At 44.6% G+C, this 27,992-nt stretch overlaps 1 protein-coding gene across 1 annotated transcript in view; it reads right to left on the minus strand.

Annotated features, from left to right (window-relative positions):
- The window catches only part of ANTXR1 (ANTXR cell adhesion molecule 1), a 134,465-nt gene that overhangs the window by 31,986 nt on the left and 74,487 nt on the right, over positions 1-27,992 (minus strand). The window contains exons 14-16 of the mRNA XM_067545854.1: positions 17,354-17,395; positions 4,207-4,302; positions 3,016-3,183 (exon numbers count right to left, since the gene is read on the minus strand). Of these exons, the coding sequence (XP_067401955.1) occupies positions 3,016-3,183; positions 4,207-4,302; positions 17,354-17,395 (306 nt within the window). The remainder of the gene's footprint in view (positions 1-3,015; positions 3,184-4,206; positions 4,303-17,353; positions 17,396-27,992) is intronic.

Consider the following 27,992-nt stretch of genomic DNA (forward strand, 5'->3'; position numbering starts at 1 on the left):
GTCAAATTTTAATTGAAAAAACAGCTGAAAATGGAAAAGTTTTCAGACTTGGGTCTTTCAGTTTTCTGACAAAAAGTCAAAATTTTCCATGGAAAGCAGAGACTTTGTGCACAAAAAAATAAATAAAATAAAAATCATTTTGTCAAAAACCCAATTATCTGTCAAAAACAGTTTCAACAGACACTTTCGAGCAGTCCTCAGTTAAAAGCAACAGATTGACATGTGGGATCTCCTGCCTTTGTAGCACTTCTGTGCAATCCCAATAAAGGATTTCTTAATTTCTGACTGGAATTAGGCAGTGAGAAAATATGCAAATACTCTGGTTGTTTTCCACATGAGTTTAACTAGGTCAGAAAAAGTATACAGCTGTGCACTGCACCATGTGCTCAGAAACATATTCACTGCCCAGGGATTCCCTGCTCTGTTGTAATTTTTTTCCTGCCCCTTCTATAATGGGACACTCCATTGGCCACCTCCAAAAAGGAATCTGCTTCCCTGAGATCTGAAGAAGGGTTTTCTTGAGCACAGCATGTTGGAATTTTTCATTTCCGGCTGAATGGAAGAGCACAGATGTGTAACATGCTACATAGCATATTTATCAAACACTCTGCATTTCTGCCAATTGAACCTCTCTAGGCTGAATGCATGATACTCCGTTTTTTGAGGATGTTTGAAGACATTTCTAGTACAATTAGGATAAATCCTGAATGCTGCTTGGGATTTGACTGAAGAGCTGCTAGCAATACCACACCTTTACCAGTTATACCCAGTATGTTTTATCTCTACATCAGGCAATGTACTTCCAGGGGAACCAATTACCTCTGAGAATGATTAAAGCCATCCCAGTCTTTTTACCAGTTGCAAATGGACAAAGAATAAGAAGCATGGGAAAGGTTCTTATATTTTCCAGATTGGTTTGTCCATTTCCTTAATAGGTCTTGTCTATACAGGGAAGTTTTTTCAGTGTTATCTAAGATGTAAATTAAAACTGCTATAACTCCTGTGTAGCACCCCTATTCGAGTATAATAGAGCCTTGTTTCAGTTTAGCTTATATCACTTGGAAAAGGGTATAAACTAAACAGAAAAATGCCCTTATACCACAATAAGAGTGTCCTCACAGGGGGTTATACTGGTAGAATTATATCAGTATAACTTGTAAAACTTTCCCATGCAGACAAGGCCATAGAAACCTGCATCCTCTAGACCGGGTTCTCTTTTGCAATGCACATTGAGGCCTGAGTCTCATTTACACTAAGGCTAGTTTACACTACTCTGGTCTCTCGCTGATCAGCCATGCACACACAGAGAACTAGCATTCACCTCCATGTAGTGTACAAGGAATGCAACTTCAGGGCCTGATTCTCATTTACACCAAGGGCCTTTTACATAAGAACATAAGGACGGCCATACTGGTTCAGACAAATGGTCCAGCTAGCCCACTATCCTGTATTCTGACAATGGTCAATGCCAGGTGCTTCAGAGGGAATGAACAGAACAGGGCAATTATTGCATCCCCTGGCGCTCATTCCCAGCATCTGGCAAACAGAGGTTAGGGACACTTCAGAGCATGGTTTTGCTTCCCTGCCCATGCTGGCTAATAGCCATTGATGGATCTATCCTTAATGAATGTATCTAGTTCTTTTTTTAACCCTGTTAATGTCTTGGCCTTCACAACATCCTCTGACAAAGATTTCCACAGAATGAGTGTGTGTTGTGTAAAAAAATACTTTCTTTTGTTTGTTTTAAACCTGCTGCCTATTAATTTCATTTGGTGACCCCTAGTTCTTGTGTTATGAGAAGGAGTAAACAACACTTCTTTATTTATTATCTCCATCCAGTCCTGCTTTTATAGACTTCCATCATATGCCCCCTTATTTGTGTCTTTTCCAAGCTGAAAAGTCCCAGTCTTATTAATCTCTCTTCATATGGAAGATGTTTCATACCCCTAATCATTTTTGTTGCCGTTTTCTGAACCTTTTCCAATTCCAACATATCTTTTTTGAGATGGGGTGACCAGATCTGTATGCAGTATTCAAGATGTGAGCATACCATGGATTTATAAAGAGGCAATGTATTTTCTGTCTTATTATCTATTCCTTTCTTAATGATTCCCAACATTCTGTTAGCTTTTTTGACTACTGATGTTTTCAGATAACCATCCACAATGACTCCAAGATCTCTTTCCTGAGTGGTAACAGCTAATTTAGACCCCATCATTGTATAACATATTGTTGGGATTATGTTTTCCATTGTGCATTACTCTGTATTTATCAACACTGAATTTCATCTGCTATTTTGTTGCCCAGTCACCCACTTTTGTGAGAGCTGTTTGTCTTTGCGTCTGCTTTGAACTTAACTATCTTGAGTAGTTTTGTATCATCTGCAAATTTTGCCACCTCACTGTTTACCCCCTTTTCCAGATCATTCATGAATATGTTGAACATGTTCTTAATTATTTTCTGCACCAGGCTATTTATTAAGTAAGAGCAGGGGATAGGTTCTCCTCTCTCTCTGCACTTAGGGAATGGAAGATCAGCCTTCATAGACTTTTTGGGGGCTTCAGGCTGGTTAGGGGAGAAAGCACTTTCAAAGGGTTAGTTACACCACTGCAAGAGTCCAGGGCCCCATTCCTCAAGTGCCTTCTGGCTGCTCCACACCACTCCAAAGCACCCTTAAAGCCAGCTTAACCAGATGCTTGAGGATCTCCCCTGCGTAATGGAATACTTGGGCGGTGGAGAGATGCTGCAGTGGTTTCTACACTGAAGGTTGCATGGAGGGAGGAAAGAAGCATGGCTGGGTCTCCTTTACACCTAACAACCCCTTGAGGCCAGGGATATCCGGTGCAAGTTAGAAAAACCTTTGGATGGACTCACAGATCTGGTCTTGGAACTGGGAACTCAACCCAAAGTCACTCTCACTGCTGTAACCTTTGCACGTGAAAACTCTTCATCAGGCTGTATGAGTGTTTAACTAGGTATCAACTAGAACACACCATGTAACTGCATATGACCTACCTTGATGGGCGTGTACCACTTCCGGGGAGAAGAGGACCTGCGCATGCTGTTCCCAACATTTCTGGGTTCTGGAAATTCATATTCTTGCTCTGGCATCTTCACTCTGGCATTCTTGGCTTTCTCTAGCTTAGCCCCTTCTTCTGTGGAGCCCTTTTCTCCCCAGCGAACCTAAGAAGAAAAACATTGGTGGCATCATAAAGTAGCATCTGCTGTTGAAAGTAGAGCTGCAACATTTAGATCTGGATCTAGATTTCCCCATTATCCAGACTCACTGGTGAGAAAGGGACAAACTGTAAAGTCTGGGTCTAGACTGGGGCTTTAGGCGCTGGTATCTGGGGTTTTGGTTCAGTCCCATCTCTCCTGATCACAGCCGCAAGGAGTTCCCACTCTGAGCATTTTGGCATATGTAGATACTAGGTTTTCTAGAAATAGAGATGGTCACTTGCCAAAGAGAAGACAATTGTCGTACAGAATCTAGATGCCTTTCCTTACTTAAAACCTGATTCTGAAACCATCAATCAAGCAGAAAGTCCTCATTCATGCATGCAGTCCCATTGGAGTCAACAGGACCAGTCGCTTGAGGTGGGGTTGGTAGAAGCAGCAGAAAATGGCCTTTCAAAGGCTAGCTACACCCCTGCAAGAGTCCAAGTTCACACTCCTTAAGTATATTCTGTTTGGCCCTGCACTGCTCCAATGGAACAATGGTTACGAAACCATTGGAACACCTCACCATCTTTTGGTTGAAAAAATATCTTGCTGAAAATGGAAAGCCATTTTGGGCTGAAAAAGTTCTGACCACACCTAATGAACAGAAACTAGCCATTGGTAGAGTTAAGCAGCCAACAAAACCCAGCAGAACAAACCAAAGCATTCATAGAGCCCATTGAAGAAGACAAAAGGCTTAAAACCAACATTTTCAAACATGGGTGTCTAAAGTTAGGCACCTAACAGAAGCCTAACTCCTGCTGAATTTGAATGGGATTTAGATACTTAATTCCTAAATAAATGGCCTGGTTTTCAAAGGTTCTATGTACGCACATCGAGCTCAGTGAAGTTACTTCAAATTAACACTGGTCTATCTGAGAGAGGGATCACACCTACTCTTTGTTTCCCTCTGGGAGAATGGCAGAAGGGTCTTGTGGTTTAGTTTACAAGGGAGTTTTCCTGGTACATAAGAAAATGTTTATTTACCTCCATCCTTTTAATGCCACCGACGCCTCGCCCACCATAATAAGAAGCATCTACTGTTGGCCACTTCTTCTTAGGAAGGCCATCATCGTCTTCTTCCTATGAAACAGAAAGGAGATAGATACATTATAGGGTTGCACTGTCAGTGCGCACAAATAAAATGCACATGGAAATGGATGTCTAAGTAAAGTGCAACCATCGACTATAAGACCCCTTTACAGGTTATGGTGAGCTGGCAAAAGCTGTGCATGGTTTAGCTTATTGAAGCTAGCTTGAATCCAGCTAGCGCTGGTAGCAATAGCAGTGAAGACAGTGGAGCATGGGCTTCAGTGCAGGTAGTGTAAGGCCGGCATGGAGCCCCGGTATGTATTCGGCTCACTAGCCTGCACTATGTTGTTTTCACTGTTATGTTGCCTGCTAGCTGGACTCAAGCTAGCTCGGGTCGGCTAGTCCACGTTCACTTTTTGCCATGTAGATACGCCCTTAAAATGGTAGAGAGGTGTAAAGATCTTTTAGGCACTATTTTTCAGGGGGCTCCTGGTAAGAAGATATTGTCTGGACTATGAAATAACAGCACTTGAGAGAGGAAGTCCTGCCCCAGCAAAACAACTTGTTTTGTTTTGAAGTCAGAATCTATCTTTCATCATCACCGAATTCTGAGAAGTAAGATTGATCCCAAAATGTTTTCAAGTTGCAAAATCATTGCTTGAAATTTGGTTGAGAACTCCGTAAAACAGAAGAGGGGAAAATACTGAACCAGATCCTGAGCTATGACCAAAAAGCACTCAACACAGCTCAGGAAGGAAGCATGAAGGTGTCTTTCAAAAATCTTTGCACTCCCCCAATCCTGGGGTCTTCTGGGTGCTGCTCTGGGCCCCTATGCTGGCTCTTGCTGGCAACAAGAAGCCATTCGGGCAGCAGCAGATATGGGGGTCTTTATTTAAATTCTGGTGACATCTTTCTGCAGCCAGATAAGTTTGTTTAGGATTGGTTTGCATGGCTGGAACAGTGCAAAGGTATATATAGCAGAATGGCCCATTGTGCACATTCAATACCAGGAAAGTGTCAGCAAACTAAGGTTCTCAGAGAACACAGGGGATAAAAAACTCATTGATAGGCAAGAGGGATTCGCTCGTCTTGGGGATTCAAACAAATTGTTTGTCCAAACAAAAATAAAAGAGGCCCTGCTAACTACCGGAGTATAAATACCAAGGATGGAGAAGAATGCTCTAAAGTGGTTCAGGATGACATTACCAAGAAGAACAGGATGCAAGTGAGCAAAGGAAAATGTAGGCTGAATATTAGAAGACAGTCCTAACAATGACCTTCGACTTGTGTAATCTACTTGGGAGGCTGCCCTCTAAAGATAGATACAAACATTCTGCTGGTATGACCTCAATGACTTTTTACTGGATTTATGCCAGCAGAGAATTTGGCCCACTGGGTAAAAATGGAGATCCCGATCCGGCAAAAGCTAAGCATGTGTTTAGCTTTACACACAGTGAGTAGTTCCATTGAAATCACTGGGACTATTCCCTGTTCATAAAAGTGAAACACACACAGGATCAAGGTCTAAGTAAAGGCATAAGGATTTGGCCCAGTGTATTCTACTAAAGCATGGTATATTCCCCCTGAAGGTAACTGACTGAGACTCTGTTGCCTCAGTTATTTAAAACTGAACTGGAGAAAGCAGTAATGAAAATGCACGAGATGACAATTCTGCACTGGTCCCAGGGCAATGCACTATCTGACCCTCCTGGCTTATGATTTCCATGATTCTCAAATTGGGCTGTGAATTGGCAAAGCAGAAAAGCAGAGCTGGTTAGAAAAGGGGATATATTTTCCATGAAAAAATTTAGAAAGAAATATAATTTTTTCTTTCTTTTATTTCTAAATTGTGCACAGGAATTTTCCAGGTTTTTGATCAAAAAGCAAAAACTTTTCAGCTTTCGAAAATCAAAAACAACCAAAAACCATTTTTTTAACTAACCCCTCCCTCCCCTCACATTTTTAGTTTTTGGTTGAAAAACCTGAACATTTCAAAGAAAAATAATTTTTTCATTTCCAAACAAAGGCACTCTATTGTCATTTTTTTTTCCCACCTGGAAAATTTTGACCTGTTCTAAAGAAAAGTTAAAGATTAACAAATGTAAGTTTCTTCTTTGCTGAAACATAACTTAATATGAAGTTTTCCATGAGGGTTTTTTTTTTTTTTTTTTTTAAATTGGGATCAAAACCATCCAAATATTTTCCTTCGGCATTTTTTTTTTCTCTCTCTCTCTCTCCTCCTTTTGTTCGACACTGGACTTCTCACAACAGGAAATGCCAAGACTTAAGAAATCTTCCCCACAAGCCTTTGTAAACTCTGCGAGTCATTTCAGTCCTTAAAAGGAGGCGTGTCTGCCAAAGCAACAACAACAAAGACAGCACTGTCCTCACCCCAAAATGGCTACTGCACAGGCTTGGAAAGCAAGAAAGTCTCAAGCCCACAGCAGGACAGGGCTGTTTACATGATTTGTAGGCACAGGCGATTTTGCAAGAGAAACACGGAAAACATCCATGATGTGCTTCAGATTTGGCCGGACATTCAATAGGACATATGAGTAGCTAAAACAAAGGAAGCACAAATATATTGAGAAAGGCAGATGGGTCACTGGTCTGGGCCCATTAGTATCACTATCCCCACCTTACAATCTGAGACACAGAGGGGTAAAGTGACTTTCATAGAGCCACAGGTCAGAAATGGACCATTGTGATTATCTAGTCTGACCTCCTGTGTAACACAGGCCATAAACAAAGTCAGACAGCAAAGTCACAAACAGAACCCAACTCTCAGCAGTCCCAGTGTGGTGCTTTAGCTCCCAAACCATCCTTTCTCTCAGTTAATAATGTGAGGCCAAGCTCTGAAGTCCTTGCTCAATCATTGCTCAGTCAGTCTTTGCTCAGACCACCCTTCCATTGACGATAATGGGAATTTTTCTTGCATAAGAACTGAGTCAGAGCTGAGTAAGGACTTCAGGCCCAACAAAGGAAAAGAGGACCCTAAAAATCCCAGTGTGTTTCAGGAAGTTGGGAATTGACTGTATAAAAATTGGCATCTTTCTACCCAAAATATCTGCTTTAGATGGAACTACAGTTAAATTAAAAAAAAAAAAAAAAAAAAAAAAAAACCCAAACACGCCGACAGAGACATTTTTGGAGCCAGAGATCCAGCTTCATAAACTGCTGGCTGACAAAAAAACGAAGATCTTTGTTTATCTCATTTTGTACTGAGCTCCACCTTCTTCAACCCTGACCTGAGGGAACCTTATTTGTGGTTAACATGAGGATAATTCAAGATCCCCTAAGGGCATCTGAACCACTTAGGGTAAGAATTAAAACTGAATTTGAACAGATATGAAAGAGCTTGGACATCCTCCCCTTTTCTGCCTTAATAATTATTTTCACCGTTGCTTCTGCACTGCTGGAACCCCACCAGAATAACATTTATGCAGCTCTTTCCATGCTCAAAGCACTGTACAGCCACTGACAGCTTTTCACAGCACCCCTGAAGGCCGGGCATTATTATCCTCATTTTACAGCAGAGGAAACTGAGGCACGGAGTAGTGAAATATGATTAGCAGAAGGCCAATGGGGGAACCTGGATGAGCACTCACTATCTCCTCCCTTCCTAACGTCTCCCAGTCACGCTGCCTCTTTTCTGTCAAAGCACCAAAAGGCTTGAGAAAGGCTGCTGTCATGGGAGCGTTGATGTGACCAGAAGAGGGCAGCCGTACCAATCAGACAGTCTGTTCTCAAGAGACATTTTGCTCAATTGTGCAGTTGGCATAAGATTTTCATCAGACTGCAAGCCCTGTGTGGGTGGAGTTCCCACCGGTTTTGAGAGTAGTTCTGCAGGCAGAGGCTCCCATACTCTTGCATTACCTGGCCCTACAGTTCCTCCGCAAGTGCCCCACATAGAGGACATGGTAGAAGCCTTGTAGGGCAGAGGCACGTATGAGTATTCTCATGCACTGACTATTCCCCATTTGCCACAAGTCCCCTAGAAATGTTGCCTTAGCCCGTGTCAAACTGGAGTCCAGCTACCTCAAAGTGGGTAAAGCACAAGCCCAGCGCTGGGATGAATCTCCTGAGGTTCAAACCTCACTAGTATTCAGGTCTCGCTCTTTGCCATCCCTGCTCTGGTTGCTAAGAAGCCAGCCAGCTTATGTCACACAGATGGTGTCTTTCAACTCCATCACTTGCTGCCCACTGTAGTTTCCTGTGCATGACCATAATTGCTGTCTGGAAACAGAGAATTTCTCCTAAGCTAATTCTGCAAATTCAGAATTTTTTTTTTTACAGCAAATGAAACAAAAATCCTGAATTCCAGAATTAGCTCAGGAGAAGTTCTTTGTCGGCAATACTATATATTTCTCCTAGGCAGGCTGGTCGTGGACAAATAGATGTATGTTGCTGAGAACACAAAGAAGCATGCCTGTAACATGCGGTGCCTATTAACTGAGCTGGATACCTCATTTCTCAGCCACTTGCTGGACATTGCCCATACTGCTATTGTTATTCGATCTAGCTCGATCAAAGCCAGCTCAGGTACGTCTACGCATGCCTACGGTCACCCCTCTGATTGCAGGGTAGGCAGGCCCCTCATATTATTATTTGTATTTGCAGTGTTAGAGTAAAACCTAGAGACCCTGACTGAGATCAGGACCTCATGGTGCTAGGCGCTGCACAAACACACAGTAGGAAGAGACAGTACCTGATCTGAACAGATAACACAGGCATAGGAAATGCTATTATCCACATTTGACAGATGGTAGAGAGAGATTAAATGACTTGCCCAAGGTCATGTAGGTAATTCTGTGGCAGAGCCAGAAATTGAACCCAATCACCGCTCCACAATTCTGCCTATACATTTCAAATTCAAATTTGACTATTTAAATCCTCACCTTCCACACATCAAACCCACTTCTCCTGTGTTCCTAATGACAGCCAATCTATTTTCTTTTACATGTCTTTCTTCCTTCTCTCTCCTGGAAAGTTCCTTTCCCCCCACTCTGCAATCCTTGGCTACTAGAGAGGGGGCAGAGCGAAATATGCTGGCGCACAACCGCAAACTGGCTTTTTTCAGGAATACATTTCCTGCTTGGGTGTCTGCAATATATGGTCAGAGCAGACTTGCACCCTGGGGTTTATTTTACTATCTCCCAACAAGCCCTTTCAGGAAGAGAGAGGAAAACGCACTGATAAACGGCGGTGCTGACGGCTTTTCAAAGTGGATGAGCCGCTGCCAGCTATTCTCTGGCTCCATGAAGATGCAAGCGTATGCCTGGGGAAAAGAGGCTCTTGTGGCCTGGGGGAAGAGCAACGCGGTTCATAGTTGAGAGATGACCAGAAGCTTTCATCTGATGGCTCAACAGTCACCTCCATGTGGGGAGTTAAATTCCTCCAAGAAGAGGACATAGGAGTCTGTATGGTTTAGCAAGCAGACTTCCCTTGACAGTGATAATGATCACCTTCAGCCTGTCATAAATGTGCTGCTGAATGCTCCTTTCTTCCCAGGACTTTCTTGTGTGTGTTTGTTTTGGTGTATGCGGCTAAGAAAACAACAGACATAAGCATTATCCAATTACAGGCTGGCTGGTGGCTTGGCCCTGGTGCCATGCTGGGAACGACCTTACGGTTCGGGTGAAAAGGCTGATACAGTCTGGAGAGAACAGGTCGGAGTTCTCGGGAGAGAGTGTGCGCTCTGGCAGTCTGTCTGGATCTCTCTCCTGGATATTGTAATGAAAGTGCCAGGCCCTTGTGCCCCTGAATGTCTTGGGGAGAGAAGGTGTCACAGTGATGGAGAAAAGTTGGCTCCAAAATCAAATACCAGCAGTAAATCATAACACCTCCTTCCCCACCTCCAGCACAGATTTTGGCGGTGTCTAAGAGGCGCAATGTCTCTTGGGGTTACTGCTTACACTCCATCCCTTGCTCTGTGGCGGCAGACAGAATCGAGCCGTAGATGGATCGCAGCGCATTGGGTCTGGTAGTGAATGGAGACCCGCTGGGTGTTACAAAGCACCGGCAGGACACCTTCTCTTTGGTTTGTCCCATGTAGGAGACAGACTGCCATGCTGTGTGCCAGCGTCAACTCCTTGGTGAATTTCTTGTCCGGTCTGAATCAGGAGTTGCAGTAAGTCCAACATATAAACGATGGCAGCCAGGCGTTCATCCAACAGGAATAGCTGGAGCCGTGTTACCGGCTGGAGGTGGACGCCCGTGTGTTTTTGATCCACCTGGGCCAGTCTGCCTGTGTGAGTGCGTTCTGTCTTCACTGCTGAAGGGCACATACTCCAATCTGAGGGCAACCGGATGCTCACTAGCTCTTCAAGTCATTTACCTCTTCTGATTGGCATTACTTAGACCTTTTCTGGGTGTAATTTAAACCGTCTGTCCTTCACCCAGGCTCCCCTGTGCTCTGTGTTATCTGTGGGACAGCATTTGTGATCTGGAGGTTAATCAATCAGAAATCTTCAGCTAATAAAAGCCTTCCTTCGCCAACAGCGAGTATGTCTCCAACCTGTCTCAGACGTCCTTTCAAATAAAACCTTGGGCAGACTTCTGAAGGCAATGCTGCTAGTTCTTCATTGTCACAGAATAATGCATTCTCCTTGCAATGCTCAGCCATATGGCCTCAGCTTTTAAATCTGCTGATGCAAGAATTCCTCTTGTCTTATTTTTGCCAAGAGTTTGGGGGAAAAAATTCTTACTGTAAATGTCATGCTGCTGCTTAAGGGATTAGCACTGCTTCATGCTGGAGACGAGTGGTTACCTGGTTTTCTATAGGGGAGAGAGCTATCGACAGCATGCTAAAAGCACCAGATTTCAGTAGACTGAGTCCATCTTCCATTTATTTTTAGAAAAATGGAGAGAGTGGGGCCCAATCCTCTCTGTGTGCAATGTGTTGCTTCCCTTGGCAGTCCCCTTTCAGGGCTGGACTCTACAATGGGAACAGAGTCCAATGACATATACTTTGGCAGAACATCTGCCTTCTTTTCTGGGCCTGATCCTGAGCTTTAAAAGGTTTATGTCAATTATATCCCAAGATAAAAGCCACTGATTCTCTTTAACATTAAGGCAACGCCACACCACTCTGGCGGTGTCAAAGGGGCCCAAGGTGGGAGGAAATTATATGTAAGGCTGCTTTATGCTGCTCAAGTGATGTAAAGAGGCCTTAGGGTAAATGAGAAGCAGGTTTACAGAATTCTCAGTTCTGGAGGAAAGTGCTGTCAGATCAAAGGTGTTTTCCAACACAAGAGTGATGCTCACAATATTGACATTCCCTTCTAAATCCCAAAACCCCAGCACCTGAACATTTATGTCCCATGTGACTTGCCCTAGAGCCATAGAGTTTGGTTCTGTCTAGCACACGTCTGTCTATCCACGCTGGGAGGCATGCTCCCAGCTGCTGTGTGGGCATATTGGTTAAGGCCAGAAGGGATCACTAGATCATCCCAGGGTAAATTGTGGCAGAGCCAAGAATAAACCCTAGGAGTCAGATCCTCCATTTGTGTAGAGTAATGGAGCTGCTCCAGGTTACACCCGCTGAGGATCTGGCCCCTGGAGTCTTTGATTCCCAGAACGCTGCTGTAGACCGCAACTCAGATCAAATCTCCATCGTTCATCACAGCTCCCAGCACAACAGTGCCTCATGCACTTGCATAAATAAAATAAAAGGTATGGAAAACGCACTGTTTTCTGATACATCTCTTTGTCTCATGCACATACCCAGACAGTGTTTTCATTAACTGTATCTTTGCATTTAAGATGATTGCTGGATTTCAAACACCAACCCTCAGAATGTCTTTCTTCTTAATCTCAGCAGCTCTTTGAAGTCGCTGAGGAGTTGTGTTGCATGCTTCTCTGCCAGAGGACGTCAAGAGATGCTGTATGTACAATGGACATTATGTGCCCTTCAGAGCAGCAACCCAAAATTCACATTAGCAAAATTAAAACACATCCAACTCTCTCACTACCTGTTGGGTCCCACCAACAACTCAACCATGTGAGACTATACCCTCTCCATTGACAATGCACTGACTTGTGGGGAGAAATCAGGTTACTTTCCTCTGGACGATACTGATCTCAGGGTTTCAAATTCTGTAATTATGTCTCCTAGCCAGCTCTGTATTTTAACCAGAGAGCTACTGCTTTGAAAGCTTTGGCTGACACTGAAAGCATCCCTCGGGTTCTCTTCGATTTGGGATGGTTGAAAGCATGACGGATTGACGATATCCTGAACAAACCATATGAAATTAAGATAAACATTACCGAATGATGTTAAACCTTATTCAATTAGGATTAGCACCTTTGGTGTTCATCGTATTACAAATGCAAATGTTTATGAACTACTGTGAGATGGTATGGAACTGCGTTAGCAGAAAGACAAGATGAATGCAATCTCTGCAAGGTCAGAGGACGTTCAAAGGTCTTTTGGTGTGAAGTGGATTTCCTTCGGAAATACCTTGAAGTGAGGGGAACACAAATTCTCCCCCTCCAAAGCCAACGTTTTGGAGATACTCCCTGGGGAGAGAGATCCCTTGTATACTAACTACCTGGTTTGGGAAACTCCAGTTCGAAGACCCCTGAAAGGGAACAGAATGTGTTATGAGGGTGCTTGTTCAGAGCTGAACCTCTGAGGAACTTGTAATCACAAGGGTCCCCCTGAGGTGGAGCACTAATTGCACTTGCCAGAGCCCATGGGAGAGCTGGGATGAACCTCCGGTGGGTGTCATTAACGTGTGTGTGGGTTCCTTTGTTGTTTGCAATATTTGTTTCTCTGTCATGTTTTTTACCTTAAGTGTAAAGTAGGCTTGCTTAGAAGGAACTGTGTGGTAACTCCTATCTGTAGCCATCACAGTGTTGTTCGTCTCTGAAGAGAGAGAAAGCAAGCAGGCAAGCTGTCTGTGCTGGGAATGACAAAGTGAAGGCAGAGAACTCTTCTGCTCGGGAATACTACGGTCAGAAGGGAGAGAGATGTATGTCTCTGCTCAAGATGGGCAACAGCTGGGGAGCGGAAAGCCAAGCGTTGCAGAACCACTGAGGGGAAACACAGCCGCAGTTGGCCTGAACCGTGACAGAAAGTTCATTGGACACGTATCCTCCTCAATGATTCTCTTCCGTGGTGACAGCTGTTCATGCCTCTAGCTATGGACATAGTGTATGACTCCTGTTGTGTCAGTCGGAAAACAGATAAACTGCAGATACAGGTTTAGGTAACAACAGGAGCACATCAGGCACAAAGCAACGCCCTGCCCCTGACTGGGTTATCAGCAGTAGCCTGGGACCTCTGGAAGTAAAAGGATGAGACTTACTCCCGGTGCTAAAAGACCCTTCTCAACTAAGCAATGATGTAGCAAACTCATCAGCCTCTACAGTGTGTGTAGAGTTACAAGGATGTGTGTGAGTTACAGTGCAGTGTGTGTGAGTTACAAGTATGTGTGTGAGTTACAGTGCAGTGTGTTTGAGTTACAAGTATGCAGCGTACCTTGAAATATGCAGTTTACCTTGAATGGTCCCTTACAATAGGCGCTAATTATTTATGCTAAACAATCTGCATTGTGCTGTGACGCTGCGAGTTCCTTTCCCAGACCTGAAGAAGAGCTCTGTATGGCTCTGTGAAAGTTTGTCTCTCTCCCCAACACAAGTTGGTCCAATAAAAGATAGATTACCTCACCCTCCTGTCTTTCTGTGACTTACAAAGACAGTCACAATGGAAGAGACTCCAAGCCCAGGTCCTCAAAGGTATGAATAGGATCGAGGCACCTGAATGTCTTTGTGGATCTGGGCCTCCCGGAATAGAGCATGGTGACCCAGAAGAAACTGCCTGTGTAATCACAGAGCTGTTGTGAAGCACACCGGTAGGTGGCAGAGGGGCCAGGTTCCCAAAGAGACAGACACCCCACGTGCTATGAACAATTTCACTGCACCTCCCAAGGTGCTGACAGTTCCAGGCTGGCTTAACAGAAGTGAACAGCAAAAACATCACTAGAAGAAAAAAAAATCTCCAGTGCAAATAACAGCAGAATGAAAAACTCTCCTTCCAAAGGGCCTCAATCATGCAGGCCCTCCTCCATGTTTGCTCTGTGCATGGAGGGCCAGGAAAAATATGATCAGGGCTAAAGAAATATGTAACACAGAGGAAAAGCATGTTCACGACAGTTTAATTAAACTCTTGTTCTTTAATTTAGCTTCTGCCAAAACAGACTGGCCAATACAACCAAGCAGAACCTGAAGCAAATGCTGCTTTGTCCGCGAACACTGCCAGGATTACCAGAACGCCTCCTTGAGCGTGAGACATACATTCCCCCACAACACCAAGCCGTAACTTCCCTTCCCAGTCCTTGGACCATGAGCTAGCATTCCAGCCTGATGTATTTTAATTGATTTCAGCTATTGAATCCCTTGACTTGAAGGCATGTGCAGAGCAGAGCAGATCAGCCATGTGCAGTTTCAAGTTAATATGGTTTTCCTTTCCTTCTGAAGCTGGAAACTGACAACAGTGCTGGATTTATTGAGGGCCCAGCAATAGACATCGCTGATTAGGAAAGTATGTCAGATGGCTGCAGAGAGAGGCTCGGATTGAAAACATCGTTATTAGAGATGGGCGTTCTTATCTGGAGGCGGATCCAAATCCAAATTTTCCTGGACTTCGGGAGCATTACGAATTGGGTTTCTGCTTCCATGCTGTAATGTCTCGGGTTCCATTCCTGGCTTGGGCTCCGCTGATGGGAAGCTCACTGGCTTTACCATGGGTATGACACAGGCAGAAGCTGAGCAGGATTCCACTCTGCTAATGCGTCTCAGTCCTGAACTTCAACAGCCCTGCCTTAGAGCAGAGAGTGCTCTTTAGGCCAGACTTCCTGGGGAGTGGGGGAAGGCTCAGTCCAGCAAATGCATTTTCACTGGATGAGAGTCCAGAATGTGTCGCCGGTGGCAAACGGCAAGGGAACAAACCCACTGCACCACTCTGTTCCTGGGTGTGAGTCTCCTCTCACTTCCCCCGGTAAGGCTCCCACTGACTTCAGTGGGTGTGGGACAAGGCCCAGTAACGGAAGTGCAAAGCAGTAGAAGGGAGAGAAGAATCTCTCTCGTTGCTAGTCGAAAGCAGGAGTATGTGGGATATGGCTGTCACACTGTCTGAACGAGGGGGGCCCTTGGGGAGCTCCGATTGCTCCCGTCTACACCAGTCTCGCGTTGGGGGTGTCGTGCTGGTTCGACTGGGGGGGGCATTTAACATATGGGTTAACATCAATATGTCAAAGTCATAATAATTCATGTGAGATATGCCATGTCAGGTACTGTTAGAAAGGTTACAATATGCTAAGTCAGATGATAATACTTATGTTCATGTGAAATATGCAAAATGGAAGTTATAGATGTATTTGAGATATCTGTATTTCAAATTGTGCTGCCTCGGCAACACCCCAGACAGGATGGCGGCAGGACAATAGCCTGCTTAATGGCCCATTAAGACACTCACGGATGCAAGGGGCCCAGGAAGAAACTAAAGGCAGATCTGAAGAGTTACCAGGATTGGCCCATGTGACTCTGGACTCCAGTTTAGTTCTTGTAACATTCCACAAGACAGCCTGGCCAAGGCCAGACGGTACATAAGGCCAAGCCACAGAATCCATTTTGTCTTTGTTCCTGTCCAGCTGCAGATACACACCTGCCTCTGGATCAATTCATTGTGCAACTGAACCGAAGGACTTAGACCCATCCAGGTATTGGATGTGCACCAGAGGGACTGTACAAGCCTGCAACTCCACAATTCTTCTAGAGACCCGATATATATGGACTTTCAATCATTTGTATGTATCTGATTTGCTTTGACCCTTTAACATTTCTCTCATGGTTTCTTTCTTTCTTTTTACAATAAACCTTTAGTTTTAGTTTACAGGGAGGAATCTGTCCCAAGAAAGCAACAGTGACCCAGATATAATTATCACACATTATTGGATTTGTATAGAAGAATAAGTGGGGCGTAAGCTTAAGATTTTCCCATGTGAGTTTTCCTGTTGCTTTTCTGTCTCTTTGAATAAAACATCTGGGCTCAGTTCTTTGCCGGTTCTTTGAAGTCAATGGAATTGCACCAATTTACACCATCTTATAATTTGGCCTTTGGGCTTCAGACCTAATTTGCTAGAAAGAAACATTAAGGACTAGAGCAGCGGTTCTCAACCTTTCCAGACTACTGGACCCCTGTCAGGAGTCTGATTTGTCTTGTGTACCCCAAGTTTCACCTCACTTAAAAACGACTTGCTTACAAAGATCAGACACAAAAACACAAAAGTGTCACAGCACACTGTTACTGAAAAATTGCTTTTTTTCTCATTTTTACCATATAATTATAAAATAAATCAATTGGAATATAAATATTGTATTGTACTTACATTTCAAAGTATATAGAGGGGTATAAACAAGTCATTGTCTGTGTGAAATTTTAGTTTGTACTGACTTCACTGGTGCTTTTTGTGTAGCCCGTTGTAAAACTAGGTGAATATCTCAATGAGTTGATGGACCTCCCCCTGGAAGACCTCTGTGTACCCCAAGAGGTATGTGTACCCCTGGTTGAGAATCACCGGACTAGAGCACACAGCCTTTATTCACACTAGTGAAGTGGTGTGTTTTAGTGTTCCCTGACTGCCTGGGTGACATAGTCCAGTCCTAACTCGTTAAGGTCCCAGTTCAGGAAGGCAGCTAAGCATGTGTTTAAGTCCTACTGAGTTAAAAGTTAAGCATGTGCTGAATTGTTGTCCTGAACAGGGCTGATTTTCTACACTGCTCTTCTACTCGAAGCCGAGGACAGACTCTCTCCCTCCTTTCCTCTCCCCGTACGGGCCCAGCTCTGACTGGCTCAATCACTCTGTGGAAATAAAGTGGCTGATCCCGACCGGAATGAAACATGCACTGAAAACATTACCCAGAAAGCAGAGTGCGCCCAAAACCACGCATGTAGCTAAAAAGCCTCTGTTTGCCTGTTGGGTGCAAGAGCAGAGGAGGTGAATGCAAAATGCTAACTCCAATCTGCTGCCCTGTTCTCCATGCTATCTGCCCTGAAAGCCAGACACAGAGAAGAGCTGGAAATACCAATGGCACTTACCTCACTGTCCTCTTCAGGCGGTGGAGGGGGCTCTTTGATAATCTGGAAGGAACAAACAGAAACAGACAGCCTTAAATCCACACTTTGTTCTTCAACATGATGCAAAAGTCACTTTAATGAAGGATTTGTCCCTGCCAGATCCTCTGATCATGGCTGTGATGCGTGTAAGGTTACATGGCTCCTTCGTGTGCCAGTGCTGTCGGGATAACCAGGGGGATTCCTAATGAGTGACTGTACAACCTTCCCATGCAGTCGTTTCATAATGATAGTTCCCCATTTTATTTCATATCACCAATGGCTATTTATGTGATCTCTGCCACTTGTGACATCAAGGTGCACCCAGCCAGTCTTGTAAGTGACACTCCAGCTTTCTGATCTCGGAGCAATATTCAGCGCAGCTCAAAAAAAAAAACCCCAAAAAACTAGTTGCATAATAACGGGCCAGCCTAGAAAATTACATCGACCCAACGGTGTCGCTCAGGGATGTGAATAATCCCCACCTCTGAGCGACACAGGTAAATCGAGCTGAGCTCCTGTGTGGAGAGCGCTAGGTCGAGGGAGGAATTCATCCGTCAACCTACGTACCACCTCTTGGGGAGGTGGATTAACTGCAGCGATGGGAGAACCGCTCCCATCACTGTAGTAAATGTCTACACTGAAGCAGTGCAGCTGTGCCACTGTAGCATTTTAAGTGTAGACATAGCCAATACTACATATTATTGTATCACCTAAAGGCCTCAACTGAGATCAGCATCCCCATGCGCTAAGCACTATACATAGACAGTAAGAGACGTCCCTGCCCTCAAGAGCTCACAAGGCAGAGTGGAGAAACAGAGGCATAGAGAAATGACTTGTTTAGAGGTCACACGCCAGATGGGTGGCAGAAACAGAGTCCAGATGTCTGGCAGCCCAGTGCAATGCCCTGTCCACCAGCCCACGTTGCCTTCTCATGTTCTATGCAAACTAGACGGGAAGGGAAGCAGTTATGGCTTTTCATCCTTCATGTTGTTGGGCTAAGAAAGGAATCTCTCAGGAGTTTTTTAATAATTACATCATAATAATAATAAATAAAACACTATATAAATTGGAGGCTCTCCCAGCATTTCTAACTAATAAAGCAATCTGGATGAGGTTTTGGGCTGATTTGGTAAATTCTCAATAGAAACAATTGAAGTTTATGTCGGAGGGAGGCTATTATTTCATGCGTGAAGTCCGTATCTAGGACTCAACAAGTGTCTGGCTATTCTTATAGTTCTCCACTCCAAGTGCAACAGAAAGCCATCCAAAGGGACAGCTCTTACATGCAGGCATGTCAAATATATCTCCCTAGCTCCAAATTCATCCCTGGGGCCTGGCTATTGAAGCCAGTGGGCTAAATCCAACCTTGGGGTAAGCCCAGTGACGTCAATGCAATTACATCAGGGATTCATTTTGTCCCCTGGCCACACATTTATCTTTCTGTAAACTGCACTCAAAGGGCCACACGGTGCGGCTTGCCTCTTGCAAGGTGGCAAATGTTCCACTGACTTCAACACGTCGCATTGGGCCTGGGGGCGTGTCAGCTGCTTGAGGCTTGCTGCAGATATCCTTGGGCCCTGGACTTAGAATCATGTTTAAAAGTGAGGCTCAACGAACAACTCGACTGTTTAAACAGAAAGGGAGGGGAGAAACGGCTGCTGCCCGAGAGTCCTGAAGACACAAATATTTATGAAAATCCCTCTCGCTCCCTGTTTTTCTTCTCTGATGAGCTCACTGTTTTTATTGTCTTTTGCAAGCCCCAAGTCATGCAATGCGGCCGCTAATGAGCAGCATGTGCCCTTGTGGAAGGATGGTGAAAGGGCCTGGCTGGGGGCCAGGGTTATCCCCTTGTTTATGGCTTGACTCGGAGCCGGGGTGTCCCTGCGTCATGGTAGCTACCCGTCCCTGGGCAGAGTGGTGGCCATTTCTTTACTTTGCCATTGTAGGCTTCTCTGGAAGAGCTTGTGTGTGTGCACGGAAACAAACCAACCCTTTGTTTTTGTGTTGGGAAGCAAAAAGCACGTTTGGAAGGAAGCAATGCCATTTGAAGAGGATTAAAAGGAAGCACCTGCCACTCCTGGCAACACTCACGCTGACCCAGCAAACCCAAGGGCCGGGCTGAGAAGTTGCTGTCCACATTACAGGGGAGGGTGCATAAGGAGGACTCCCTGGAGGAATTTTGGCTGGCTTACAGGCTGGAGCAAGCAAAGATTGAAAGGGTGCAGCAGGTATAAGATGGTGGTTAGCACGTGTCATGGTGTCCCCGATCCAAGGAGGAACTTAATCTGTTATGGCCCCAGCTGGGGAGCCTTGTCTCTTTAGCTCACGCCTTCCGCTCTGGAGGTCTCCAATTCAATCTCTGGTGTAACAGCCAAGAAAGCAGCTGTCACACAAACCCAAGCTCAGGCACGTGCCGACATCACGTGGCATCAGTAGGGACTGAACCAAGGTCCCCCACCAAAAAATAGTGGATTCTGGTGGGCCAGCTAGAGAACAATCGTGGCAGTGACTGGCTCACGGTAGCGGGAACCATTGGTGCTCTTATGCCAGCAATCTCAGCCCACATCGGCACGGAGTGAGATCACTCAGATCTGATTGCTGAGCAGGGTTGAAAGGTTCAGGATTAGCAAGATTATAAATTCACTCAGTTATCCTGAACAACAAGGCAGATTTTTGTGAGCACAAGTACACATAAATCGTCAGGGTGTGCATGGAAGGCAACAAGAAAAAATCCTGGAAAATTTCTTGGAAGAGAACCTGATGAAATGATCTATTGGAACCAAATATGCAGTAAAGCTGTTGCTTGAAGCACCGTTTAGAATTGCCTGTGCTATGAATATAACTGGGCCGGGGAGCGAGGTTACAGCACTGAGTCTGTCACTGAGGCACAAGACTCCCCTGAATTCAGTCCCCTCCCTTCCCATCTTCCTAAGCCCCTTCTGTGCACAATAACATGCCTTCCTTCGACGCAGCCTCACACTCCGGCACTCCTCTGCTCCCATCTTGCCGATGGTTCTTCTTTCTCCCTGCAGCCCCTCATGCACGTTCCCCTTCTAGCAGCATTAGGAGTTAGGTTATGTAGGAAGTGGCGAGTCTTTCCAGGAATCCTGCCCTGTCCTGTGGCCAGGAACTTTCCCCTCAACCTCCCTGATCCCTGTAAGGAATGTCAATCAATGTGGCTCCATAGAAATTGAATGAAGAATGAGATCCCCTTTCTGTAGGTTTTTGTGAGCCATGTTGGAAAACCACTGAGGGCCAGATTTGTAAAGGTATTTGGGACCCTAACTCCAACTGAATTCCATGGGACTTAGGGGTGTAAATACTTTTACAAATCTGGGCCGTAGGTCCTGATTCTCATTTACACGGAGATCCCTTTGCACCACTCTGGCAACATGCAAAGGGGCCTCAAAGTAACCATAAATGAACCAGGCTCATTTGGCTTCCTGTATCTCAGTTTCCCCATTTGTAAAATGGGAGAGATAATGCTTCCCTACTTCACAAGGGCGTTGAGCATCAATCATGATGAGATACAGCAGTGATGGGAACCATGTGAGGAAATGGATCAATTTGTCAGTAAAAGTGCAAAGTGTGATCACGTATTATTGTTCTGTGTATCATGGTAGGACTTAGGTGTCATAGCCATGGTCAGGAACCCATTGTGCTAGCCTCTGTAAAAACACATAATGAGAGACTGTCCCTGCCATTCCGAAATTATAATCTAAATACAGAAGATGGGCAAAAGGTCAGAGGGAGAAAAAAAGACAAAAACATCTAACCTCACAACCTACCACTCCAGCTGCCAAGTGCACTCCTTAAATTTGCTTTCTCTAACAAACACACACACACACACACACTCCTCCAAAACAAAGCTCTAGCAAAACAAATCATTCCACTACACAAACAATTCTCCCCCTTGGGAGAGGATGAGAGAAAGAAAGAATGAACTGTCATAACATATGGAAATCACATCACTTAATGCACAACTGGAAGGTGCTCAGGTACTATGGTGATGAGGATGGTATAAGAACCTGTATAGATAAGACTAGAATAGGCGATTGTTTTCCCCCAGGGCAGTGACAGCTGGGAATATAGCTCAACTCCTCTGAGTACCTATCAACTGTCCAATCCACTTGACCCGATGACTTTTATTTGTATTTATTAATTTAGACTTGCTATTTTTATTAGAAGCCCAACTCAAGGAGAGTGGGTTCTTCCCTTTATTATTTCCCCTACTGCTCATAAAACACCCCCAGAGTGTAGGAATTTTCAGGCTTGCTAACTGCCTGAGGGAGGATGAAGAGAAAGAACAAACACACAGATTTCCAATCCCAGAAGGGATCCAAAGCACAAAGGCACAAGATCGCAGAGGAGATTGCTTGCGTAACCTGAGTGTATTTATCCTCTGGAATGTTTAGGGCCACAGGTTCCATTATTCAGCACTTTCTAATGCCTCAGACACACAGGCTTTGAGCATATCCCAGGGCACCGGCGTAGTCAGCTAAGGGGGTTAAATCAACATAGTGCCTTGGTGAAGGAGTCCAGCTTTGGGTGGGTGAGAAGGGCCCCACATCAAACAGAGCCTTGCTTTCTGGAGCTGAAATTATGGTTTAAGCAAGATGGTTTATTCAAAGTGGTGCTCTTTGTTTTAAGAACGTGGAGAAAACAAGACCACGGGAACATGGCTCTTAACACAACGAACGCTGACTGTGCACATAGAAATTCCAAAGTCCACAGCGTTGGCTTTTCTAGCCCTGTTATCAGAAATGTTTGGGGTTTCTGGCCACAGTGGTGAGTGAAGCACCAAAGCAGAGCCGTGCCTGACCCAAAACCCCAGATCCAACCTGTGGAAGTTCAGACCAGGATCCAAAATTTTCAGCTTTTCATGACCACTAAAGGATGCCTCATGGTTCTCTCACGCATTGTTTATACTGTATAAGCCCATTGAGTTCAGGGGAGTTTCTCTTGATTTGCACTAGTGTAAAGTGTGAGGACAATCAGGACCAGGAGGTTTGGTCCAGCTAAGTATCCAAATATTCATCTGCATAGCTGAAGTTATGGGAAATTGTTGGGACTTCAGATTGGGCTGGAAATCCAGAGAGATGGGTTTGAGCTATATGTGGTATCTCTCTCACTCTCACTCACTCACTCACTCACTCACTCACTCACTCACACACACACACACACACACACACACACACACACACACAGGGTTTAAAGTGGTACCAGATCAGAAGTGTGGTGTTTTACACCTGCTCACTTTGCACAAGCATAAAATGACTACATGGTACAAAGGAGAAACAGGGTTCAAGTGAAGTTGATGGCTGCGAATCCTGTGTTGGGACAGGAGGATCGAGCCTGCTGTGTTTTGTACAGGGCTGTGAAGTGTCGCTCCCTCTCTCTCTGTCAGGGGATGCTACATGGACCTGCAGAATGCAACCAGCTGGGAGAGTACATGGCCAACCAAAATGCTCAGCCAAGTTTAGCTTGGCACAGCTGAAGTGTTTGTTCATGTGTGTTGTAATTGTTTTTATAACCCCAGGCTATTTCTTCTTTCTTGGTGTCACTTGCTGCTATGGCTCTCTCTCTTGCCCCTGAGTCTAAAGGGGAGAAATGGCCATTGTTCATTGGCCCTATTAACTAGTTAGCTTGTGGCCACTTGAGGGCTTCTGCTTCATCATCATCTTATGAAAATGCTTCCTTACGGCTGTTTTGTTTTAAAGGTAGCAATGGCTGGTGGAGAGTGTGGTCATTGGCTTTTCTTGGCACAGGAAGAAACTTTGGGATTTGCTGTCAGCACTTTTGCACATTTAGCTGTGAAAATTGAGGACAATAAACTAATTCTTCGCATTTATACCACCTTTCACTAAAAGATCTCAACATGCTTGTAATTGACGGATGTAGGAAACTAGAATGATACTACCTGAGATAGAATGTGACCCTTATTCATATGAAAATTATAGAAAGAGTTATACATAGTCAGCAGTCTAAAAACCTTAATTTTTATTATTGTTTTTGCTGACACACCAGGATTTCAGGTGCTAGCACCATACACAGAGATGCAGTTATTTCTGCTGACCTACTATCTGTTAGAGCAGGCGAGCATGGTCAGTTACAACCTAGATGTATAAAAGAGCTTGAAGGCCTGATTCCCTCCTGCCGAGGGGGAGTGGGTGTAAAATCCTACTAAATCCACATTTTACACCAATTCTGCATAAGTGTAAATGGCCCCAACAAGATGGTGAATCAGGCCCTGAGTTTCTGAGGCAGAGAGAACCAGGACAAGGACAGAGGAGGTCCTGCAGGGAAAAAACACCCCACTACAATTAGCCAAGCTGCAGAAGAGATATCATTGTTATTTTGGTTAGCGATAAAGGCAACCTCCAGGAAGTGGGGGTAAATCTGAATCCTATTCAACATGTCTTCACAGTGTTAGAAGCTGAGGGGATGTCTACCTGCTTGCAGTGCTGTGCAAACATTAGCTCTTACAGCCCTGTGCGATAAATAAGTGAGATGGAGGCATCCCGTCATTTGCCAGCAAAGCACAGCTGCCTCTTGGGCAGAACACAACAGCTATTTCATAGTGAATGGCAACACTGCACAACAGTTCAAGGCAGGAAGTGGAGAATACTATCGAACTGAAAGCACAGGAGTAATTTAGGAACGGAGAATGATACTGTCCGAGATAGAATTTGACCCTTATTTATCTGAAAGTTATAGAACACTCATACATTGTTGCCACTGTAAAAACCCTAATTTGTATTATTATTTTCAAACTGGTGGAAACCCAGTGGTTTAAGTCTTTAGACAGGACAAAACACTAGAGAATAGACTCCAGGGATCAATCTGCACGGGTGGGTTAGAGGAGATGGATTGTGAGTCAGGACCTCGTTGGTGTGTTTCAGTTCTAATTTCTATGCTCAGATGTTTTCAGCATGGATGTTCCTTAATTTTTGGGCATCCAACCAAAGACATGTTAAGGGGCCTGACACTGGGTGCTGAGTTCTTTCTTTGAGATGTCTTAAATGGGAGACCCAAAAACTGGGGTACTAAGAATCACTACACACTTTTGAAAATCGGGGCTGTGGTTCTAAGGTTCCAATCAGAGCAGAAGCCGCCGGTTTAGAAATCTGCCCCACCCCCTTACCTTAACTAGAACCCCTTGTTCTCCAAACTCTCAGGGAGGGGAAAAAACAATTGTGCCTTACTGAGAATTAATCTCAGCCAGGAAGCCAGTTAGTCCACATTTAAATCTGACCAATTCCATGAGGATGGATGGCAGATCCAGGCATCTTAATCTGAAAGCATTTAAAATTTGGGATGGGAAGCAGTGGCTCTTTTCAGACGTGAGACTGAGTGTCTGGCTTTTATTTGCACGCTGAAGTGCAAAAATATACATGTGGCTAACTGTATTTAACATTAATTGTGGTTCATGCCAAACTCCTCCATGTGTTTATTGGAGACTAGACCCCACATATTAGAAACCAAACCCCTCCATTAATTAACCCCATCTTGGCTTGTGATGCAGTTGGCAGATGAATGCAGCTGACATGCAATTCCACAAGGAATGCACATGACATTCCAGCATCTGCAAAGGTCAGTCACTCCCTTTTCCTAGGCTGTTTCTCTGAGCAATTAGGCAGATAAATTGGGCCAGATTCAATGGGTGTTGCCCCCAAATGTCTAACCCATTTTCTTCAGAATGAATATCTAGAAGAAATCCATTTGCAAAAACTAACAAACAAAAAAAATTCATCTCTAGTAGTCAGATCCAGCAAGCCTTGCTATGATCCAGCTGCCTAAGGACCCACTTCTAAAGCAATATTTCTCCTTAGACTGGGAGAGCCAACATCCTCCTGTAGATGTGAGAGATGATGCAGTTGCAAAAAAGGCTGATATCATTCTGGGGTGTATTCACAAAAATGTCGTATGTAAGACACAGGAGATAATCGATCCACTCTACTCGGCCCTGGTGAGGCCTCAGCTGGAGTACTGTGTCCAGTTCTGGGTGCCGCACGTTAGGAAAGACGTGGACAAACTGGAGAGAATCCAGAGGACAGCAACAAAAAATGACTAAAGGTTTAGAAAACCAGTCCTATGAGGAAAAGTTTAAAAAACTGGGCAGGCTCAGTCTTGAGAAAAGAAGATGGGGGGAACCTGGTAACAGTCTTCAAAAATGTTCAGAACTCTTATAAAGATGACTGTGATCAATTGTTCTCCATGTCTAATGATGGTAGGACAAGAACTAAGGGTCTTAATCTGCAGTAAGGGAGATTTAGGTTAGATATTAGGAAAAGCTTTCATTAAGGGTAGTTAAGCTCTGCAGTAGGGTTCCAAGAGAACTTGTGGAATCTCAATCACTTGAGGTTTTAAGGACAGGTTGGACAAACACCTGTCAGGGATGGGCTAGGTTTACTTGGTCCTGCCTCAGTGCAGGGGGATGGACTTGATAACTTCTTGAGGTCCCTTCTAGCCCTACATTTGATGATTCTATGACCAAAGAAAAGATAAGGGGGGAGAATTTTTCAGTTTACCTGAGGCAAAAAAAGCATGATGCCTCCACTATTCAGTCAGTTACAGAGTGGTTGAGGGAACTGGGAGTCAGGACTCTGGGACCTAAATTTTCAGTGATTTAGGGCAATTCCATTTTTGGGTGCCCAACTGAAGGTAAGTCATAAGGGTCTGATTTTCAGAGGACACAGATGCTCAGCATTTTCTGAAAACCAGGCCCCCTATAAGGTGTGTCAAAATTGGACAGCCAAAAATGAACAGGCATATTTGATAATTTAGCCTTAGCCTCTCTGCGTGTTTGGTTAATGTCCGTAAAGTGCTGTGGGAGTCCTAGAGGAAAGGTGGCTGCTATATAAAATAACTTGGTTTAACTTCCCTCACCATTCAGTACATATTATTTTATATCCCCTAGCAGGAATGCAGAGACTGCAACAAGGAAACAAGCTGAAGGAATATGTTTTCTCTGGTTCTCACCACCTTTGCTCCCCCAGGGCCAGACTCCATTCTCATTTATATTGGTATAAATCTGGAGTAACTCCATTAACTCTAGTGGAATTACTCCAGACTCACTCTGGTATAACCAAGAACAGAATGTGGCCTACTTCAAACAGTGCATTATTCCTGGCTATTATTTCCATGACTAGCTGCCTGTTTGACTCAAACTGAAATGAGAAGGAAATTCCGCCAATTTAGGGATTGTGTATGTGCTGTGTGTTTCATTGCCTCAACACACACCCTTGCAGCCATCTCTGCTGCGCAAAGAATGTGTGTAATTTCATTGTCCCTGTCTTGACTAGGAAAAGAAGTGAAGTTTAGCTTGGGTTTAGCTAACATGATCTAAACGCCACCTTTTTCCACGTAGAGTTGCAAAGTTACATCTGTGGCTTGATATTAGCTGGTTGGGCTGTAGTCTAGGCTCCTGCCTAAGTGTTAGGACTAGTGAGGGTACAACTCAACCAGCTACGAAGTGTTACCCAGAACTCCTAGTAGAAAAGAGGAGATAGGTTGGATTTAGCAACCTTAAGTAAGCTTGATCTAATCTGGAGCACGTCTCCTAGTGAAGTCAAGGCTGGTTTTCCCCATGGAAGATTACAGTGCTTTGTAACTTTATTGTCCCTGAGGGAGAAGAAAAGCCTGAGATGCTGGAATCAGTCAAAGGAAGCAATTGTCATTATTGAGTCCTTTAAGATCTTCTACAGGGAAGCAAGGATGGAAACTTAGGGCCAGATCCTGCATTTCCTCCTCATTATTATGGTGTTTGGTCTTCTGAGCATGTTTTTGCGGAGTGGGAATGGTGGGCTCTGTTGGAAGTGACTGTGCCGTGCGCTCCATGTAATTTCCCGGTATGGATGTGTTTGTTGCCGTAGGTACGCTCGGGGACGTCTGTTGCCCAGGCTGTATCGGTGCCATACAACTTGTCGGCGCTGAGGTCTTAGTCGGTGCCGCTGTGCGGCCTGTTTCCTTAGACTGTACTGTGCTGCTTCTCGGTGCTGAGGTGCGAGTCGGTGCCACGGTTGAGGCGGTTACAGCCATTGTGCGGACCGTAGCTTTAGGTGGTACCGTCTCGGTACAGGGCTGTTTGTTTTTTCTCTCAGCTCCTTAGAGGAGCGATGAGAGTCTCTCCTTGTCGATGAGGTCATAGTACCAGAGGAACCTATAGCCTTTTTGATACCAAAATCTTTGTCCTTTTCGGGTGACCTCCTTTTCTTGGCATGCTCTGTTGTGGATGGAGTAGAATGCCTTTTTCTGATATTTTCTTGTGGGGAGACATCACTCTGCTCAGGGTCTGAGGTCTCAGTGACCGTTCCATGAGAGTTAGTTTCAGGCGGAGGTCCCTGTCACACAAGGCTCTGACTTTGAGGTTTGTTCAATGGATGCATTTCTGGGCAATGTGTCCTTCACCCAGGCATCTGAGGCACTCGGTCTGTCCATGTGAAGCGGGCATAGCATCTCTGCAAGAGGTGCTGCGTTTGAAGCCGGGGGAACCTGGCATAAAGCTATCTATAACTAAAGGGTAAGTCTGAGGGAATTTTGTTTTTTTTTAAATGGGGAAGGATTAAGGTAAGGTATGGTACAGTAAGGTATGGTAAGGTAAGGTACACTAAACTATGGG

Source organism: Emydura macquarii, unplaced genomic scaffold (assembly GCF_026122565.2).
Source record: "Emydura macquarii macquarii isolate MOO-44397 ecotype Brisbane River unplaced genomic scaffold, CSIRO-AGI_Emac_v2 contig_1110, whole genome shotgun sequence".
In the NCBI taxonomy this organism is placed as follows: Eukaryota; Metazoa; Chordata; order Testudines; family Chelidae; genus Emydura; species Emydura macquarii.